General features: G+C 40.9%; 1 protein-coding gene across 1 annotated transcript in view; it reads right to left on the bottom strand.

Annotated features, from left to right (window-relative positions):
- Positions 1–21,733, bottom strand: part of LOC128663385 (semaphorin-4B-like) — a 118,987-nt gene that overhangs the window by 33,604 nt on the left and 63,650 nt on the right. Inside the window, exons 2-4 of the mRNA XM_053717691.1 lie at positions 15,384–15,547; positions 15,230–15,292; positions 14,483–14,581 (exon numbers count right to left, since the gene is read on the bottom strand). Coding sequence (XP_053573666.1) covers positions 14,483–14,581; positions 15,230–15,292; positions 15,384–15,547 — 326 coding nt within the window. The remainder of the gene's footprint in view (positions 1–14,482; positions 14,582–15,229; positions 15,293–15,383; positions 15,548–21,733) is intronic.

Here is a 21,733-nt window from a genome sequence, read left to right as displayed (position 1 = left end):
TCATTTTCTTCTAAAGGGAAGAGTCCACAGCTGCATTCATTACTTTTGGGAATTCAGAACCTTGGCACCAGGAGGAGGCAAAGACACCCCAGCCAAAGGCTTAAATACCTCCTCCACTTCCCTCATCCCCCAGTCATTCTCCCAAGGGAACAAGGAACAGTAGGAGAAATATCAGGGTGAAAAAAGGTGGCAGAAGAACAAAAAATTTACAGCCGCCTCATAGAGATAAAAACATGGGCGGGAGCTGTGGACTCTTCCCTTCAGAAGAAAATGAAATTATCAGGTAAGCATAATTTATGTTTTTCTTCTTAAAAAGGAAGAGTCCAAAAGCTGCATTCATTACTTTTTGGAAAACAATACCCAAGCTAGAGAAAACTGAATGCAATAATGGGTGGGTACAAAAGGTGGCCCCTTCGAAAGGCACCACAGCCTGAATTACTCAACACCCAAAAAAGAAAACTTAAGTACAAATGACACGGAGAAAAACCTGAGCCCAGGTAACTACACATCAGTTACACCACCGGCACAGCCGAACTAGAGAGCACTCAGACCCAGAGTCCGTCAGGTCCAAACAAACTCTGAAGCGTCAGTCCCACAGGACACGACACCCAAGAAGGTAACCGGCTAAAGATAAGGACCACATCTGTCCCCCAAAAGGGAACCAGAGACCAGGAAATCCAAGGAACTTTTCCCACTCAACACCTAAAAGCAACCCATGGTTGTCTTTACAAAGGCTACGACCAGGGAGACAAACTCCCTAGAATACAAGGACCCAAAAGGAAAGATCCATACACAGGGAACATGTCTTCAAAAGGACTCGAGGAACCCCTCATGTCCCCCAATCTCATACCATACCCTGAGGTACGCCAGGAAATTCCTGAATCCCATGAAGCTCCATAACATATCTAGATCTGGAGGCTAGATAGGTGGAGACAGTAGGAACAGGATAAATATCCCAGCAGCTAGAACAGGGCTCTCACAGAGAACTCAAAACGTCTGAACAGAAACTCTTAAAGACCAGCCTCTAAAAGGAGGGCAGACCCTATCGCTAACTCAAAACCTCCTAAAGGTACGACAAGCTAGTTAGCATCCAGACAAAAGCAAGTATCTGTAACTGGATACACCATCACTAAACAAATCGCTGTGGATGGTTCCAGTAAAACATAAATGATCTTGTAAAGCGCGGCTACTCCCCCTTAAGGGACTCAAGGCGCTGCTCATCTTATCAACCTCGAAAAAGGAAGGCTAAATAGACGATTCCGGGGATCGAACTTGCAACCCTCGGTTAGCTAAAGTGCAGAGTATCCACAGTGCAATAGCATGCTGAGCTAGCTGTCCAGCTCTAAAGGGGTGCAGCTCACCAAATAACGCAAAGAAGCCCCCCTCCGGCATCAGATACATCAGGACATACAGAGTCCCCCCTCAAGGAAGGCTAAAAGCGGTCAACACTGTGTAGAGTAACCGATCCCTAACCTTCCCTCCGGGATAACGGTCCCAGCCCAAGGCTAGTCAAAGGACCGAAGACAGACTACAGGAGAGAAGAGAGGATCAACGAGGAACAAAATCCCCTGTTATACCGCTGCTACAAACAGGATGCTACCGAGAGACATAGAAACATTGTGCTCGGGTACGAGACCCCCTTACACGCAGTCGTAGACAAAAAAAAAAGGCACATTTCCCAAGGCAGGAAGCCAAAAGTCTCAGCATTCATATATTGGATACACGTAATAGAAGCCCCCACGGAAGCAAAACCCTCAGTCTCCTGCTGAGGGAACGAAAGAACCGTTGCATCACAGCTCCCCTCCCAGGAAGGGAAAGAACCACTGCAAGGCAGGACCAAGGACCCCCAGGACTCCACGATACTAAGGTAATTCCGAACCTGGAGAACCCAAACCCTACTCTGAAAGAGAAGGGAATAAACAACAGAAAAAAAAACTACCATAGATGCAAGACCCCTCGGGCCACATCGCCAACCCAGTTGAAAAGCGCCTGGAGTCTAAAGGAACATTGTGAATGCACCAGAAGACAGGTAGGGGCCCGTCAGAAAGGCCTAAAGCCTGAGCCACAGTCACAAAGGCATCTCTCACAGAGCCCTAGCCACAACGAAGAGGGCTCCCAGGACCACAATTTCAAGTGAAAACCGAACCGTTCACACCCATTCACAGAGAGCCGAGGACCAGGCCAGGGTTCTCGACAATAGACAATTAAAAAACCCAATCTCAGAGAGAACCCTAACTGCCTCCTCCAAGGAGGAGCGCCCTCTAAAGTTTGTAAATCTGGCCTCAAACTCAAGAGTCACGAAGGACTCCTGAACAGCCTGATAATCAGCATCCAGTGAAATAGATCATAAGAAATCTTGTAGGCAAGCAGTAACACGTGATACCCAGGCAGGATAACACCAATACCCAAAGGAAATTATAATCCAGGGCCCTGCTCGCCATCTCAGAGAGTAACGGAAGGCATCGCCCACGTAAAACTCCAAACGGAGTATCTAGGAAAAAGGGACAACTACCCGACCTGACCTCGACACCGCTACTGACAAGTCCCAAGGCTAGCGTAACATCGAGGACACAAAGCACCCGAACAGCAAAGACCGTAGTCTGACCAAGGGACGAGCTGAAATAGACGACAGTTAGAGAGCTTGAAAACTACCTTGAGCAGGCAAACGGAGTTTAAACTCCCACAGAAGGCAGGGAACTCCTGCACACCACCTCTCAGAGTAACACGACTAGGAACAGAGAAACCCATGCCGGCACAGTTGACCAGACGATCCCCCCGCCATTGCGAGAAAGAACGCATTAGGCCATCGAGTCAGCATCTGGAAGAACCTTGAGTGAAAACCAAGCGTTAATCACCCGGCACATCAGACCAAATAGGTCACACACATCTCCCAACTTCCATTTAAGGAAATAACCGTTCTAAGTCTCGGGGACCTGAAAAACCTAGAGTCGTCTGCCGAAGCAGAACCATAAGCCAGGCGAGTAGCCCGAATCGACCACACTTAGAGTGATACGCACAACCCTCCGTCCGGAGAAGTTGCATATAAACCACAGGCCTCATACCTCAGTAGGATCCGAGCCCGGAGTCCATAGAATAGGCCAAGAGGTATCCTTAGCACCACGAAGGTGATATGAACTCTGGTAACAGCTGAAAAAGCACCCGACCAGTTACCAGTCTGGTATAAAAGCACTCTGGAACTGTTCAAGGTCCAAGAAATTTTGTCCTGAAGGATCAATAAATGAACTAGAAACGAAAATTCTAATATTCAACAAGTGCGCAACTCCCGAGTTGCAAGTATCGGTTTCAAGAAAAACTGAGCTCAAGGAAAAAACTAAATAAACACATCCATCCGGATCAAAAATAAAATGAAAGGCAGCACCCATCGGGTGAACACCCAAGGTGAATGAGAACAACAACAGGACCAGCCGAATAGAGGTTCTTATTCACCCAAGCTCAGAAAAGGAACCAAAAAACATATAAAAAAAATAAAAACATAATTTATGTAAGAACTTACCTGATAAATTCATTTCTTTCATATTAGCAAGAGTCCATGAGCTAGTGACGTATGGGATATACATTCCTACCAGGAGGGGCAAAGTTTCCCAAACCTTAAAATGCCTATAAATACACCCCTCACCACACCCACAATTCAGTTTAACGAATAGCCAAGAAGTGGGGTGATAAGAAAAAAGTGCGAAAGCATATAAAATAAGGAATTGGAATAATTGTGCTTTATACAAAAAAATCATAACCACCACAAAAAAAGGGCGGGCCTCATGGACTCTTGCTAATATGAAAGAAATGAATTTATCAGGTAAGTTCTTACATAAATTATGTTTTCTTTCATGTAATTAGCAAGAGTCCATGAGCTAGTGACGTATGGGATAATGACTACCCAAGATGTGGATCTTTCCACACAAGAGTCACTAGAGAGGGAGGGATAAAATAAAGACAGCCAATTCCTGCTGAAAATAATCCACACCCAAAATAAAGTTTAATGAAAAAACATAAGCAGAAGATTCAAACTGAAAACGCTGCCTGAAGTACTTTTCTACCAAAAACTGCTTCAGAAGAAGAAAATACAACAAAATGGTAGAATTTGGTAAAAGTATGCAAAGAGGACCAAGTTGCCGCTTTGCAAATCTGATCAACCGAAGCTTCATTCCTAAACGCCCAGGAAGTAGAAACTGACCTAGTAGAATGAGCTGTAATCCTATGAGGCGGAGTCTTACCCGACTCAACATAGGCAAGATGAATTAAAGATTTCAACCAAGATGCCAAAGAAATGGCAGAAGTTTTCTGGCCTTTCTAAAACCGGAAAAGATAACAAATAAACTTGAAGTCTTTCGGAAAGACTTAGTAGCTTCAACATAATATTTCAAAGCTCTAATAACATCCAAAGAATGCAACGATTTCTCCTTAGAATTCTTAGGATTAAGACATAATGAAGGAACCACAATGTCTCTACTAATGTTGTTGGAATTCACAACTTAGGTAAAAATTCAAAAGAAGTTCGCAACACCGCCTTATCCTGATGAAAAATCAGAAAAGGAGACTCACAAGAAAGAGCAGATAATTCAGAAACTCTTCTGGCAGAAGAGATGGCCAAAAGGAACAAAACTTTCCAAGAAAGTAATTTAATATCCAATGAATGCATAGGTTCAAATGGAGGAGCTTGAAGAGCCCCCAGAACCAAATTCAAACTCCAAGGAGGAGAAATTGACTTAATGACAGGCTTTATACGAACCAAAGCTTGTACAAAACAATGAATATCAGGAAGAATAGCAATCTGTCTGTGAAAAAGAACAGAAAGAGCAGAGATTTGACCTTTCAAGGAACTTGCGGACAAACCCTTATCTAAACCATCCTGAAGAAACTGTAATATTCTCGGTATTCTAAAAGAATGCCAAGAAAAATGATGAGAAAGACACCAAGAAATATAAGTCTTCCAGACTCTATAATATATCTCTCTGGATACAGATTTACGAGCCTGTAACATAGTATTAATCACAGAGTCAGAGAAACCTCTTTGACCAAGAATCAAGCGTTCAATCTCCATACCTTTAAATTTAAGGATTTCAGATCCTGATGGAAAAAAGGACCTTGAGACAAAAGGTCTGGTCTTAACGGAAGAGTCCACGGTTGGCAAGAGGCCATCCGGACAAGATCCGCATACCAAAACCTGTGAGGCCATGCCGGAGCTACCAGCAGAACAAACGAGCATTCCTTCAGAATCTTGGAGATTACTCTTGGAAGAAGAACTAGAGGCGGAAGGATATAGGCAGGATGATACTTCCAAGGAAGTGATAATGCATCCACTGCCTCCGCCTGAGGATCCCGGGATCTGGACAGATACCTGGGAAGTTTCTTGTTTAGATGAGAAGCCATCAGATCTATTTCTGGAAGTTCCCACATTTGAACGATCTGAAGAAATACCTCTGGGTGAAGAGACCATTCGCCCGGATGCAACATTTGGCGACTGAGATAATCCGCTTTCCAATTGTCCATACCTGGGATATGAACCGCAGAGATTAGACAGGAGCTGGATTCCGCCCAAACCAAAATTCGAGATACTTCTTTCATAGCCAGAGGACTGTGAGTCCCTCCTTGATGATTGATGTATGCCACAGTTGTGACATTGTCTATCTGAAAACAAATGAACAACTCTCTCTTGAGAAGAGGCCAAGACTGAAGAGCTCTGAAAATTGCACGGAGTTCCAAAATATTGATCGGAAATCTCACCTCCTGAGATTCCCAAACCCCTTGTGCCGTCAGATACCCCCACACAGCTCCCCAACCTGTAAGACTTGCATCTGTTGAGATTATAGTCCAGGTCGGAAGAACAAAGAAGCCCCCTGAACTAAACGATGGTGATCTGTCCACCATGTCAGAGAGTGTTGTAAAATCGGTTTAAAGATATTAATTGAGATATCTTTGAGTAATCCCTGCACCATTGGGTCAGCATACAGAGCTGAAGAGGTCGCATGTGAAAACGAGCAAAGGAGATCGCATCTGATGCGGCAGTCCTAAGACCCAACATTTCCATGCATAAGGCTACCAAAGGGAATGATTGTGACTGAAGGTTTTGACAAGCTGATATCAATGTTAAACTTCTCTTGTCTGACAAGGACAGAGTCATAGACACTGAATTTATCTAGAAACCTAAAAAGGTTACCCTTGTCTGAGGAATCAATGAACTGAATGGTAAATTGATCCTCCAACCATGAAATTGAAGAAACAACACAAGTCGATTCGTATGAGATTCTTCGAAAATGAGAAGACTGAGCAAGTACCAAGATATCGTCCAAATAAGGAAATACCAAAACCCTATTCTCTGATTACAGAAAAAAGGGGCACCGAGAACCTTTGAAAAAAATTCTTGGAACTGAGGCTAGGCCAAACGGTAGAGCCACAAAACTGGTAATGCTTGTCTAAAAAGAGAATCTCAGACACTAAAAGTGATCTGGATGAATCGGAATATGCAGATACACATCCTGTAAATCTATTGTAGACATATAATGCCCTTGCTAAACAAAAGGCAGGATAGTCCTACAGTAACCATCTTGAATGTTGGTATCCTAACATAACGATTCAATAATGACAGATCCGGAACTGGTCTGAAGGAATTGACCTTCTTTGGTACAAATGAAGAGATAAAATAAAACCCCAGCCCCTGTTCCAGAACTGGAACCGGCATAAATACTCCAGCCAACTCTAGATCTGAAACACATTACAGAAATGCTGAGCCTTAGCTGTGTTAACTGGGACACGGGAAAGAAAAGAATCTCTTAGCAGGAGGCCTTAACTTGAAGCCAATTCTGTACCTTTCTGAAACAATGTTTCTGAAACCAGAGATTAAGAACGGAATTGATCCAAATTTCTTTGAAGAAAACGTAATCTGCCCCATACCAGCTGAGCTGGAATAAGGGCCGCACCTTCATAGGTACTTAGGAGCTGGCTATAGGTTTCTATAAGGCTTGGATATATTCCAAACTGGAAATAGTTTCCAAACTGATACCGCTCCTGAGGATGAAGGATCAGGCTTTTGTTCCTTGAAAGGAAAGGAACTAAAATGATTATTTACCCTGGAAAGAAAGGGAAAGCAAAGATGACTTAGAAGACATGTCAGCATTCCAAGTTTAATCCATAAAGCTTCTCTAGCTAAAATAGCTAGAGACATATACCTGACATCAACTCTAATGATATCAAAAGATGGTATCACCAATAAAATTATTAGCATGTTATAGAATAATTATAATGCTATAAAATTATGATCTGTTACTTGTTGCTCTAAAGCTTCTAATCAAAAAGTTGAAGCTGCAGCAACATCCGCTAAAAATATAGCAGGTCTAAGAAGATTACCTGAACATAAGTAAGCTTTTCTTAGAAAGGATTCAATTTTCCTATCTAAAGGATCCTTAAATGAAGTACTATCTGCCGTAGGAATAGTAGTACATTAGCAGGAGTAGAGATAGCCCCATAACCTTAGGGATTTTTGTCTCAAAAAACTCTAATCTGTCAGATGGCACAGGATATAATTTGCTTAAACGTCTAGAAGGAGTAAATAAATTACCCAAATTATTCCATTCCCTGGAAATTACTTCAGAAATAGCATCAGGGAGATAAAACACTTCTGGAATAACTACAGGAGATTTAAAAAACCTTATTTAAACGTTTACATTTAGAATCAAGAGGACCAGAATCCTCTATTTCTAATGCAAATAACACTTCTTTAAGTAAAGAACGAATAAATTCCATCTTGAACAAATACAAAGATTTATCAGCATCAACCTCTGAGATAGAAACCTCTGAACCAGAAGAACCATTATCAGTATCAGAATGATGATGTTCATTTAAAAATTCATCTGAAAAAAGAGAAGTTTTAAAAGACTTTTATGTATACTAGAAGGAGAAATAACAGACATAGCCTTCTTAATGGATTTAAAAAATAAAATCTCTTATGTTATCAGGAACACTCTGAAAATTAGATGTTGACGGAACAGCAACAGGTAATGTAACAGTACTAAAGGAAATTTTATCTGCATTAATAAGTTTGACATGACATGCAATACAAATAACAGCTGGAGAAACAGATACCAAAAGTTTATAGCAGATACACTTAGCTTGGTAGCTCCAGCACTGTGCAGTGACTTTCCTGAAGTAACTTCTGACTCAGTTGCAACGTGGAACATCTTGCAATATGTAAAAGAAAAAAACAACATATAAAGCAAAATTGATCAAATTCCTTAAATGACAGTTTCAGGAATGGGAAAAAATGCCAAAGAACAAGCTTCTAGCAACCAGAAGCAATAAAAAATGAGACTTAAATAATGTGGAGACAAAAAAGACGCCCATATTTTTTCGCGCCAAATAAGACGCCCACATTATTTGGCGCCTAAATGCTTTTTGGCGCCAAAAATGACGCCACATCCGGAACGCCGACATCTTTGGCGCAAAATAACGTCAAAGAATGACGCAACTTCCGGCGACACGTATGACGCCGGAAACGGAAATAGAATTTTTGCGCCAAAAAAGTCCGCGCCAAGAATGACGCAATAAAATGAAGCATTTTCAGCCCCCGCGAGCCTAACAGCCCACAGGGAAAGAGTCAAATTTTAAGGTAAAAAATGTTAAATTAAAATGCATTATCCCAAATATGAAACTGACTGTCTGAAAAATAAGGAAAGTTGAACATTCTGAGTCAAGGCAAATAAATGTTTGAATACATATATTTAGAACTTTATAAACAAAGTGCCCAACCATAGCTAGGAGTGTCACAGAAAATAAGACTTACTTACCCCAGGACACTCATCTACATATAGCAGATAGCCAAACCAGTACTGAAACGAGAATCAGCAGAGGTAATGGTATATATAAGAGTATATCGTCGATCTGAAAAGGGAGGTAAGAGATGAATCTCTACGACCGATAACAGAGAACCTATGAAATAGACCCCTTAGAAGGAGATCACTGCATTCAAATAGGCAATACTCTCCTCACATCCCTCTGACATTCACTGCACGCTGAGAGGAAAACCGGGCTCCAACTTGCTGCGGAGCGCATATCAACGTAGAATCTAGCACAAACTTACTTCACCACCTCCATCGGAGGCAAAGTTTGTAAAACTGAATTGTGGGTGTGGTGAGGGGTGTATTTATAGGCATTTTAAGGTTTGGGAAACTTTGCCCCTCCTGGTAGGAATGTATATCCCATACGTCACTAGCTCATGGACTCTTGCTAATTACATGAAAGAAATGAAGACGATAAGAAGATTGCTTCATCCCCTAACGTCATATCCATTTTGTCATCCAACTTCTAAGGCCTCAGATCCCTCTGCCCAATAGGACTGGGATCCTCTAACATTGCCCAAACATGTCTTAAAAGAACCCTTAAGGCGAGTCAGCCTATAACGGAAGGCAAAATCATCCCTCCCCGAAACTACTGGAGACCTTGGCTCCAAGATTGGGGCCCCTTGGAGCCTCAGGGGCCAACGTTTCCACGGAAGGCCAAACTGAATCGGGCAATCCCACGCTCGATGGGCCTAGGTTAACGGAGCACGGACAGTATTGGAGAAATACTTCACTTGGGAGATATAAATGAGACAGAGCCATAGAAATGGCCGTGTGGAACCGTGACGTAACCTCCGGCAGAAAAAGGCCACTCTCCGGAGAAGGAGTGAAGGCCCTAGGGACATCTGCGTGCGTATCCGGGAAAGGGTCTTGGGCATGCGCCTCACGGGTCATAGAAACGGAGGTGGATGGCTCAATGCACTCTAAGCTCCCAAACTCAAAAGAAGAGAGTACGGCAGACTCTTGGGATTACAAAAAGATAAAACTAACCGGCACCCTTTGACACCACCAATGGCTGGGGCACTCACCACCTCCTGTGAACCAGACAAGCTACGAGCTAGACTCTCTCGGTCGCACACAGTCAGTATACCGAAGTTAAAAACAACCTAACCGCACCTGTCACGAGTTGCACCGTGCCAGTCACAAAAGGGTGCGTAATCTGGAAAGATTGCGTCATTAAAAGAAGGCTGTTATGTTCCGTAAAGACTGTGAGCCTAAGTAAAGCTACACATTTGCAGATAGAACCATATAACAAACATGATTAAAAGTCCCCCTGTTCAATAACCCCCCTCAGGAGATATTAACCCATGATTCCTTATTAAGATAAAAGGGACCCTACCTTATTTCGTTAACATTACATTCACATATTGAAATAAAATTAAACGATCTTACCGGAATCTACGCCATGGAACAGGAACACAGCCCTTCCAGTGTGACAGATAGTAGCCTCGCTTCTTACATGGACTTGAGTGAAGAAAGGTAGGCAGCGAAACTCGTCAAAGCTGATTACCAAAGGAGCTGTAAATATGAGTCGGGATGGGTTCGCAGGAAAACTCTCCCTGCATCTCCGGACTCTAACTTTCATCCATGCTCTCACTGAGAGGCTGAAAGGATTACTTAAAACTCCAGTCCCATTGCGAAGAGTACTACCCTCCATAAGACACTATCTCAAACTTCTGTACACTTCTCTGCCAACCTCCTGTGACGAGAGGCAAAGAATGACTGGAGGATGAGGGAAGTGGGGGAGGTATTTAAGTCTTTGGCTGGGGTGTCTTTGCCTCCTCCTGGGGCCAGGTTCTGAATTCCCAAAAGTAATGAATGCAGCTGTGAACTCTTCTCTTTTAAGAAGAAAAACATCTAAAGACCTAATTAGATCATTATTAAAATATATGAAGGAAAATAATTGCTATCAAAAGTAGTATGCATTACTTGTTATATGGTTTTCTCTTGTACAGAGACGCTTATGTTTTCTATCACTACCATGTTCACCAAAATCTAGGACACATTTCTATTATCTGTAAATTTTCTGTGTTTTTTTTTTTTTTTTTTTTTTTTAAATTGGTTTCCCTGCAGGAAAGGATGAGGCAAACATTACTTGTTTTGTCTGTGTGCTTACAGTGACTATATATTTATCTAAGTACCTCTGGGCATCTGTGCATATATTTATAATTTGGATTGTGTGTGTATAGAAATATTTGTATTGCTGGAAGTCTTCATATGAACAGGATATGTTCACTTAAAGGGACATTTTCATAAAAATGCCATGTTCTGATTTGTTACAGGGCGTACATTTGCGTTTTAGATCTTGGCCAAAATACAGGTAAATCTTGCTTGGAAGCTGAAAGAACTCCAACTCCTATGGCCGTTCAACTAATCAACTAATCAAGAGCCACAGTTGCACATAGCTGCCAATCAACATGTTTTAACTAGGGATAAACACACAGCTAGGATCAGTAATGCAAAAATTGTGTGGTCTAACAAATTAGAGTATGTCCTTTTTACAGTATAATATCCCTTTAAAGGGAAAGTAAACACTTTGGATTGTAATATAAAATGCTTAATTACTAAATGGACGCTAACACAAAGATCATCACCTACAAAATGTCGTCTATTAACTTTATTCATAGGCACTACTATAAAACTCTTTATTATACCAGTGTAATTATTTCATTTAAGTGTTTATGTCAATATGATGGTTCTCCTCAGGACGTCATCATGTGTTCTTCTGCATTAAAGATAATATTGCTTTACAGCAGGGGTGCTCAATCTTGGTGCTCCAGAGGTTTTGAAACTATATTTCCCATGATGCTCACCCAGCTTATGCCATGGGAAATGTAATTCCAAAACGTCTGAAGCACTAAGGTTAAGCACCCCTGCTTTACAGAGTAATGTTTTCATGAAGGTCTCCTAAGGGCAAGGCAAACTATTGTTATAATTCTGAAATTTAAAAAAAGTGTACATTTTTAATATAGCTGGTATATTTGTTAAAGGGGAGGGATCATCCCAAAATGATAAAAACTGCAGGACTGAATTGTTTGTTCCTAAAGAAGCTTAAAGTTACAAAGAATTAAACCTGATCTAAACATTATTGTATACCTTTTATAATCTTAATAAACCTACAATATTTAGGTGATGAGAGGCTTATGTTAAGCTGTAATAAATGTCGGCATGACGCTAAGGCAGACAACTCCCACTGGAGACAATAGAAAATTTAGTATGGCAGTGGCCAGATGTGCATTTTTAAGTATAAGCTACTTGATAATCATGTGGTGTAGTTTATCAAGTAGCGCGTGGGTGAGGTAGAAGCTTAACTACAAGCTATATTTCTAGTGAGGAAAGGCAAGTAAGACTAACAGCATGGCTGTTCCCTCATTATTCCCGATCTCTAAAAACATTCACTAAATATGCAGTGGTGACACAGTGTATTGTGTGTGTTATGTGGTGTGTACGTATGTTTGGCTCTGTGATGTGGCGTGTATGTATGTGTGGTTGTGCGATGTGGTGTGCTGCTTATGTGTGGGTCTTGATGATATGGAGCGTATGTGTGTGATATGGTGCGTATGATATGGTGTGTGTGGGCTTGTGATATGAAGCATGTGTATGTGATGTGGTGTGTATGTATGTGTGTGCTTGTGTGATATGTAGTATGTGTATGTGATATGGTGTGTATGTATATGTGTGTGTGTGTGTGTGATATGAAGCATGTGTATGTGATGCGGTGTGTATATATGTGTGTGTGTGTGTGATATGAAGCATGTGTATGTGATGTGGTGTGTATGTATGTGTGTGTGTGTGTGATATGAAGCATGTGTATGTGATGTGGTGTGTATGTATGTGTGTGTGTGTGATATGTAGTATGTGTATGTGATATGGTGTGTATGTATGTGTGTGTGTGATGCGGTGTGTATGTATGTGTGTGTGTGTGTGTGATATGTAGTATGTGATATGGTGTGTATGTATGTGTGTGTGTGTGATGCGGTGTGTATGTATGTGTGATATGTAGTATGTGTATGTGATATGGTGTGTATGTATGTGTGTGTGTGATGCGGTGTGTATGTATGTGTGTGTGTGATATGTAGTATGTGTATGTATGTGTGTGTGTGATATGTAGTATGTGTATGTATGTGTGTGTGTGTGTGTGTGTGTGTGTGTGTGATGTGGTGTGTATGTATGTGTGTGTGTGAGATATGTAGTATGTGTATGTGATATGGTGTGTATGTATGTGTGTGTGATATGAAGCATGTGTATGTGATGCGGTGCGTATGATATGGTGTGTGTGTGTGATATGTAGTATGTGTATGTGATGCGGTGTGTATGTATGTGTGTGTGTGTGATATGTAGTATGTGTATGTGATACAGTGCTAATGTATTTGTGGGTTTGTGATATGAAGCGTGTGTATGTGACGCGGTGTGTATGTATGTATGTGTGTGTGTTTGTGTGATATATAGTATGTGTATGTGATATGGTGCTAATGTATTTGTGGGTGTGTGATATGAAGGGTGTAAGTGTGTGATATGAAGCATGTGTATGTGATGCAGTGTGTATGTATGTGTGTGTGTTTGTGTAATATGTAGAATGTGTATGTGATACGGTGCTAATGTATTTGTGGGTGTGTGATATGAAGAGTGTGGGTGTGTGATAGGAAGCATGTGTATGTGATGCGGTGTGTATGTATGTGTGTGTGTGTGTTTGTATGATATGTAGTATGTGTATGTGATACGGTGCTAATGTATTTGTGGGTGTGTGATATGAAGCATGTGTATGTAATGTGGTGCGTATGTATGTGTGTGCGTTTGAGTAATATGTAGAATGTGTATGTGATATGGTGCTAATGTATTTGTGGGTGTGTGATATGAAGCGTGTGTATGTGATGCGGTGTGTATGTATGTGTGTGTGTGATATGTAGTATGTGTATGTGATAGGGTGCTAATGTATTTGTGGGTTTGTGATATGAAGCGTGTGAGTGTGTGATATGAAGCATGTGTATGTGATACAGTGTGTATGTATGTGTGTGTTTGTGTAATATGTAGAATGTGTATGTGATACGGTGCCAATGTATTTGTGGGTATGTGATATGAAGCGTGTGTATGTGATGCGGTGTGTATGTATGTGTGTGTGATATGTAGTATGTGTATGTGATACGGTGCTAATGTATTTGTGGGTGTGTGATATGAAGCGTGTCTATGTGATGCGGTGTGTATGTATGTGTGTGTGTGTGTGTGTGTGTGTGTGTTTGTATGATATGTAGTATGTGTATGTGATACGGTGCTAATGTATTTGTGGGTTTGTGATATGAAGCGTGTGAGTGTGTGATATGAAGCATGTGTATGTAATGTGGTGCGTGTGTATGTGTGGGTGTTTTAATATGGAGCATGTGTGTAAATGCCTCCTCATTTTCACAAAAAAAAGTGCAGTGATTACTTGTCGTCACTTCTGTGTATAAACACAATAGGTCATTATTTATAAATCAATATTTTCAAAGCAAAAAAAGCAAATCACTACATGCCTATCCCTTTTAATAATGACATTATGTAAATTAATCCCCAGAAACATTAGCATAGCCTGTACAGGGTGTGTAGGATTATTTCCTTTCTGCTACACATTCACTTGGTCGAGCAGCTGTAGTGCTTACAATGTAAGTGCAGGTGGGGCTGAAGGCATATGTCCCGCAAGCATATAGGTGTGTGCTGTTTAGCTGTAAAAGGATCTTGATGTAGTTCTGACAATCTCTCTGGGGGGGAAAAAAAAAAAATATGAGTTATGTTACTATATTTCTACACAAAACTGTTTTTTCTGGTCATAGTTAACACAAAGCACAAGCGCACTGACATCTCTACCTGCTGGAGCCAAATCTTATAAAGTTGTACATATGGGGGTTATGAAGGACGCATAATGTACGGTTATGAGGTCAACAGCTACAGATTACCATTGTGTCAAAAGAGCAACTTAAACTGTTGCCAGGGGTGACAACATAGCAAGTTAGACCTTGAAATATTGTCAATCTAGCAGGGATCTTATTAACCCTTTGGCTTAATCCAGATCCTACTAACAGTACCCCCCCCCCCCCACTTTAAAGAGACATGAAACCCATATTTTTTCTTTGGGGTTTTATGTCCCTTTAATGGCAACATGGTTGTTCAGTAGACATGAGTTATCCACTATTATAGAGCTGTTGCATTAGCAAATAGCCATTTTGTTGTATGTGCAATTTTGCATGTGCATTTAAGAGCTGGCAATATGAAGATTATGGTATGTAGCTTTTACCATGTTTTAAAATTTTAATGAAAAAGGAAAGATAATTTAGCGGACTGAGCAAGTGCCAGGACAGCAGGAATCTATAATGGTACTTTTATCTGAGGTTATGTTTAAGAAGACTTACCTGAGGATCTTTTCCTTTAAGGGCACATTCCCTTTTCTTTTCATCATCTGCTTTCCATGTGAGCTGTTAAAAACAAAAAAACACCACACCTTTATTGTGAGAGGAGGTGCAATACTTATGTCGCACTGTGACTAGATGAGGTGGAAACGCTTACCTGCGCGTGGGCTTCACGGCCAGACAAGAAATCTGTACTGTTCAGTGAGAATATGGCTTCTTGTGCTCCCACATACAAGGTGCTTCCATCTTGGCTCAGCAGCAACGTTGTGTAATGAGCAACTCCATCTATTTCAAACTTCCTCACTATTCTCTCTGCAGAAGCTAAAAAAGAAAAAAAGGTATATATAAAATAAAGAAATGTTTTGCTTTTTTCAAAACTTGTATATGGGCTATTAGATTACTACAATATAGTAAATAACAGTCATTCACTCTTAGTGTAGAAGAGAGACCCAGGAGCCAGGTAGCCACTGGCTCCTAAAATTTTACTTCTGGCTCCTAAGATTTGGGTTATTCTCCATACACTCTGTATAAAAATGCCACTTCCTGGCTCTTAAAAGTATATCTAGCTCCTATAATAGTCTTACTGGCTCTTAAATTTAAAACAGATTTGGTGACCCTGAGTGTAGAACTGAATCTGCATAATATAAACTATATATATATATATATATATATATATATATATATATATATATATACACACATATATATATATAGGAGTACTCATTACATTTTATATATTATTATAAATACAATTTATTTAATCATGGAAGTGAAAAAGGCTGCAGATTTGTCAGCAACAGCAGGCTGAATAGTTGGCCCATTACCCATAATACTTAGAAGGGACAGTAAAGTCAAACAAACTTTCATGCGCAATTTTTAACAACTTTCCACTTCACTTCTATTATCAAATGTGCTTCTCTTGGTATCACTTGTTGAAGAAGAGTATACCTAGGCAGGCTCAGGGGCAGCAGTGCACTACTGGGAGCTAGCTGATGATTAGTGGCTACACACATATGCCTCTTGTGACTGGCTCACCAGATGTGTTCAGCTACATCCCAGTAATGCATTGCTACTTTGGAGCTGATTTTAATTATGTCTAAACTATTTGCAGGGGTTAAACACACAGTTACAGTAAATTGCAGCAAAAGAGCCATGATACAATTCCCTAACACATTACAGGTCGCAAAATCCGGAATTCCTAAATCCAAACTTATTCTGAAATTCAAACTTCTTAATTCATTCATTTTTTTTTTTTTAAATAAAATGATCAAAAATTACTCATTTTTCCCAACCTGTAAGCTACAATACTCTCTGCCTGTGTCTTTGGTTTGTTTTTTGTGTTTTAAAATGCAAATAGCCTATATTTATTTAAAATAACAACTATTATCTTTCTGAGGGTACTATGTATACAAAAACATAAAAAAATGATATAAAACTACCATTAAGTTACATGTAATTATTTCCTAAATGACATAATATATTGTTGCTATGCTTACACTTGGTTCCATCCCCTCTCCAAACTGTACCATTTTACAGATGCAGATATTCAAATATTCTTAAATCCATACTATTACGAGACAAGATCCAAACCTATTCAGTCCCAAGCAGTTTGGATAAAGGGTTTTCTACCTGTATTTTCTATTTTACACATTTATGTCCCTTTAAACTTTTGTTTTTAAAATTGATTACAGGAAACAATTGGATTTCTTTCAGCAATTTATATAGGCAAGAGATTCACCACTGAGATAAATTATAAAGCTATGGCTAAACATGTCAACATTTCCATCTAAGCAGAGATACCATGGTGTTGTGTGAGCAGAAAAACTCTGCGTTTCTTCAGTGCCGAGGTAGAGCGCTTCTCTCTTCGTATGAGAAATATAAAAGACTTGACGAAGCGTAATAACAATCCACTCCATATTGATTTTACTATTAAATCTAACACTTGGTTATGTTTTACATGAAAGAAAAAAGGTACTGGATTAAAACTTAAGGCATCAAGTGCAAAATTACCATGTATGACTTCATAAGTGCATAGAAATATAGGATTAGTGTAGCCAGTACAAGCTAAATATTAATAGCAGGTGAATTAAATATACCTCAAGTAGTATTTATGTACCCCTGTGTCAAGGGTAATTATTCTTAAACTCTGTTAATAACTAACACAGTACTGTATATATCCATTGTCCTATTCAATAAACACAATAGGTTTAAAACAAAAGCAAATGCCTCTAAAGGGTTTAGCACATCTGTGTGGAAATAGTGAATATTATGATACCAGGAGATATTTCAAGCACTGACCAGTAAATGGATGAGGCTGAAAAAAGCATATTATGTATCACATCTGTGTACTTATTTTAAAAGGCTGTTTTTGTTTGCTTTTTTTTTTTTTAAACTGGAAACATAAGAGCCCATTATAACAGAAACATGCCAAGTGGGAGGGAACACTCAACAGATTTTAAAGTGAAGGTCAAGTCTGGGGTTGTGCTTAGCAGTTTTCAATATGTTAGCTAAAATCAGTATGAGGTTCATTCATCAAATTATAGATAAATACAATCAAAAGTTTTATTTTTTACGATTTGAATCAGCTCCGTTTCAGCTGTATAATCCGCCCGTCACAGTGCCTTTATTGATTGACATTTTTTCGTTCCAATCTTTTGTTTACCCCCGTGGCGTCCAGCCCCTTTTCTGTTTCGTCATTGAAACATTATGCGCATGCGTGTAAATAAACAGGGCATCATCATGGGCATGCTCATTCATGTAACGCTCATGCGTTGTCTGCTCACAGAATTGTTGTTACATTGAATTGACAGCATCGCTCTCCCGCATCATAGCAAATTAGCTGCGATCTATAAGAACAGGTAAAAATGAAGACGCTGCTCATCTAACCAACGAATTGTGATACATTATAATAGATATCTATTAATAATTTGCGAATAATCAAGATATTAATGTATTGGGCTAACATAGTAAATAATAATTATCTTGCTTCACCGTTGTCAACAATATACGCTCGATCCTGCATAATATAAATAATGGTTCCAAAAATCTATATTACGCATGCGCATTTGAAACAACACACGGGTGCACGAGCGTAGTCCGCTTGAAAGAAAGAATGCGGTGTCATAACAGCAGAATAAGGAAGTGTTGTATGGGCGGAGCTCATGGCGATAACGGAGGTACATTAGAAAAACATTTTATTTGCAAAGGATGCGTTATTTACAGATATAAAGTGAGCGACTAAAGTGTTTTTAACATAAGCTTCCAAATGATGTATTGAGAATCACAAAAACAGAATTTATGTTTACCTGATAAATTACTTTCTCCAACGGTGTGTCCGGTCCACGGCGTCATCCTTACTTGTGGGATATTCTCTTCCCCAACAGGAAATGGCAAAGAGCCCAGCAAAGCTGGTCACATGATCCCTCCTAGGCTCCGCCCACCCCAGTCATTCGACCGACGTTAAGGAGGAATATTTGCATAGGAGAAACCATATGGTACCGTGGTGACTGTAGTTAAAGAAAATAAATTATCAGACCTGATTAAAAAAACTAGGGCGGGCCGTGGACCGGACACACCGTTGGAGAAAGTAATTTATCAGGTAAACATAAATTCTGTTTTCTCCAACATAGGTGTGTCCGGTCCACGGCGTCATCCTTACTTGTGGGAACCAATACCAAAGCTTTAGGACACGGATGAAGGGAGGGAGCAAATCAGGTCACCTAAATGGAAGGCACCACGGCTTGCAAAACCTTTCTCCCAAAAATAGCCTCAGAAGAAGCAAAAGTATCAAATTTGTAAAATTTGGTAAAAGTGTGCAGTGAAGACCAAGTCGCTGCCCTACATATCTGATCAACAGAAGCCTCGTTCTTGAAGGCCCATGTGGAAGCCACAGCCCTAGTGGAATGAGCTGTGATTCTTTCGGGAGGCTGCCGTCCGGCAGTCTCGTAAGCCAATCTGATGATGCTTTTAATCCAAAAAGAGAGAGAGGTAGAAGTTGCTTTTTGACCTCTCCTTTTACCGGAATAAACAACAAACAAGGAAGATGTTTGTCTAAAATCCTTTGTAGCATCTAAATAGAATTTTAGAGCGCGAACAACATCCAAATTGTGCAACAAACGTTCCTTCTTTGAAACTGGTTTCGGACACAGAGAAGGTACGATAATCTCCTGGTTAATGTTTTTGTTAGAAACAACTTTTGGAAGAAAACCAGGTTTAGTACGTAAAACCACCTTATCTGCATGGAACACCAGATAAGGAGGAGAACACTGCAGAGCAGATAATTCTGAAACTCTTCTAGCAGAAGAAATTGCAACCAAAAACAAAACTTTCCAAGATAATAACTTAATATCAACGGAATGTAAGGGTTCAAACGGAACCCCCTGAAGAACTGAAAGAACTAAATTGAGACTCCAAGGAGGAGTCAAAGGTTTGTAAACAGGCTTAATTCTAACCAGAGCCTGAACAAAGGCTTGAACATCTGGCACAGCGGCCAGCTTTTTGTGAAGTAACACAGACAAGGCAGAAATCTGTCCCTTCAGGGAACTTGCAGATAATCCTTTTTCCAATCCTTCTTGAAGGAAGGATAGAATCCTAGGAATCTTAACCTTGTCCCAAGGGAATCCTTTAGATTCACACCAACAGATATATTTTTTCCAAATTTTGTGGTAAATCTTTCTAGTTACAGGCTTTCTGGCCTGAACAAGAGTATTGATAACAGAATCTGAGAACCCTCGCTTCGATAAGATCAAGCGTTCAATCTCCAAGCAGTCAGCTGGAGTGAAACCAGATTCGGATGTTCGAACGGACCCTGAACAAGAAGGTCTCGTCTCAAAGGTAGCTTCCAAGGTGGAACCGATGACATATTCACCAGATCTGCATACCAAGTCCTGCGTGGCCACGCAGGAGCTATCAAGATCACCGACGCCCTCTCCTGATTGATCCTGGCTACCAGCCTGGGGATGAGAGGAAACGGCGGGAACACATAAGCTAGTTTGAAGGTCCAAGGTGCTACTAGTGCATCCACTAGAGCCGCCTTGGGATCCCTGGATCTGGACCCGTAGCAAGGAACTTTGAAGTTCTGACGAGAGGCCATCAGATCCATGTCTGGAATGCCCCACAGCTGAGTGACTTGGGCAAAGATTTCCGGATGGAGTTCCCACTCCCCCGGATGCAATGTCTGACGACTCAGAAAATCCGCTTCCCAATTTTCCACTCCTGGGATGTGGATAGCAGACAGGTGGCAGGAGTGAGACTCCGCCCATAGAATGATTTTGGTCACTTCTTCCATCGCCAGGGAACTCCTTGTTCCCCCTTGATGGTTGATGTACGCAACAGTTGTCATGTTGTCTGATTGAAACCGTATGAACTTGGCCCTCGCTAGCTGAGGCCAAGCCTTGAGAGCATTGAATATCGCTCTCAGTTCCAGAATATTTATCGGTAGAAGAGATTCTTCCCGAGACCAAAGACCCTGAGCTTTCAGGGATCCCCAGACCGCGCCCCAGCCCATCAGACTGGCGTCGGTCGTGACAATGACCCACTCTGGTCTGCGGAATGTCATCCCTCGTGACAGGTTGTCCAGGGACAGCCACCAACGGAGTGAGTCTCTGGTCCTCTGATTTACTTGTATCTTTGGAGACAAGTCTGTATAGTCCCCATTCCACTGACTGAGCATGCACAGTTGTAATGGTCTTAGATGAATGCGCGCAAAAGGAACTATGTCCATTGCCGCTACCATCAACCCGATCACTTCCATGCACTGAGCTATGGAAGGAAGAGGAACGGAATGAAGTATCCGACAAGAGTCTAGAAGTTTTGTTTTTCTGGCCTCTGTCAGAAAAATCCTCATTTCTAAGGAGTCTATTATTGTTCCCAAGAAGGGAACCCTTGTTGACGGAGATAGAGAACTCTTTTCCACGTTCACTTTCCATCCGTGAGATCTGAGAAAGGCCAGGACAATGTCCGTGTGAGCCTTTGCTTGAGGAAGGGACGACGCTTGAATCAGAATGTCGTCCAAGTAAGGTACTACAGCAATGCCCCTTGGTCTTAGCACAGCTAGAAGGGACCCTAGTACCTTTGAGAAAATCCTTGGAGCAGTGGCTAATCCGAAAGGAAGCGCCACGAACTGGTAATGTTTGTCCAGGAATGCGAACCTCAGGAACCGATGATGTTCCTTGTGGATAGGAATATGTAGATACGCATCCTTTAAATCCACCGTGGTCATGAATTGACCTTCCTGGATGGAAGGAAGAATAGTTCGAATGGTTTCCATCTTGAACGATGGAACCTTGAGAAACTTGTTTAAGATCTTGAGATCTAAGATTGGTCTGAACGTTCCCTCTTTTTTGGGAACTATAAACAGATTGGAGTAGAACCCCATCCCTTGTTCTCTTAATGGAACAGGATGAATCACTCCCATTTTTAACAGGTCTTCTACACAATGTAAGAATGCCTGTCTTTTTATGTGGTCTGAAGACAACTGAGACCTGTGGAACCTCCCCCTTGGGGGAA

The sequence above is a fragment of the Bombina bombina genome, chromosome 6, assembly GCF_027579735.1.
Source record: "Bombina bombina isolate aBomBom1 chromosome 6, aBomBom1.pri, whole genome shotgun sequence".
In the NCBI taxonomy this organism is placed as follows: domain Eukaryota; kingdom Metazoa; phylum Chordata; class Amphibia; order Anura; family Bombinatoridae; genus Bombina; species Bombina bombina.
The sequence above is the reverse complement of the archived record's forward strand: the minus strand, read 5'-3'. Positions and strand labels throughout refer to the sequence as shown.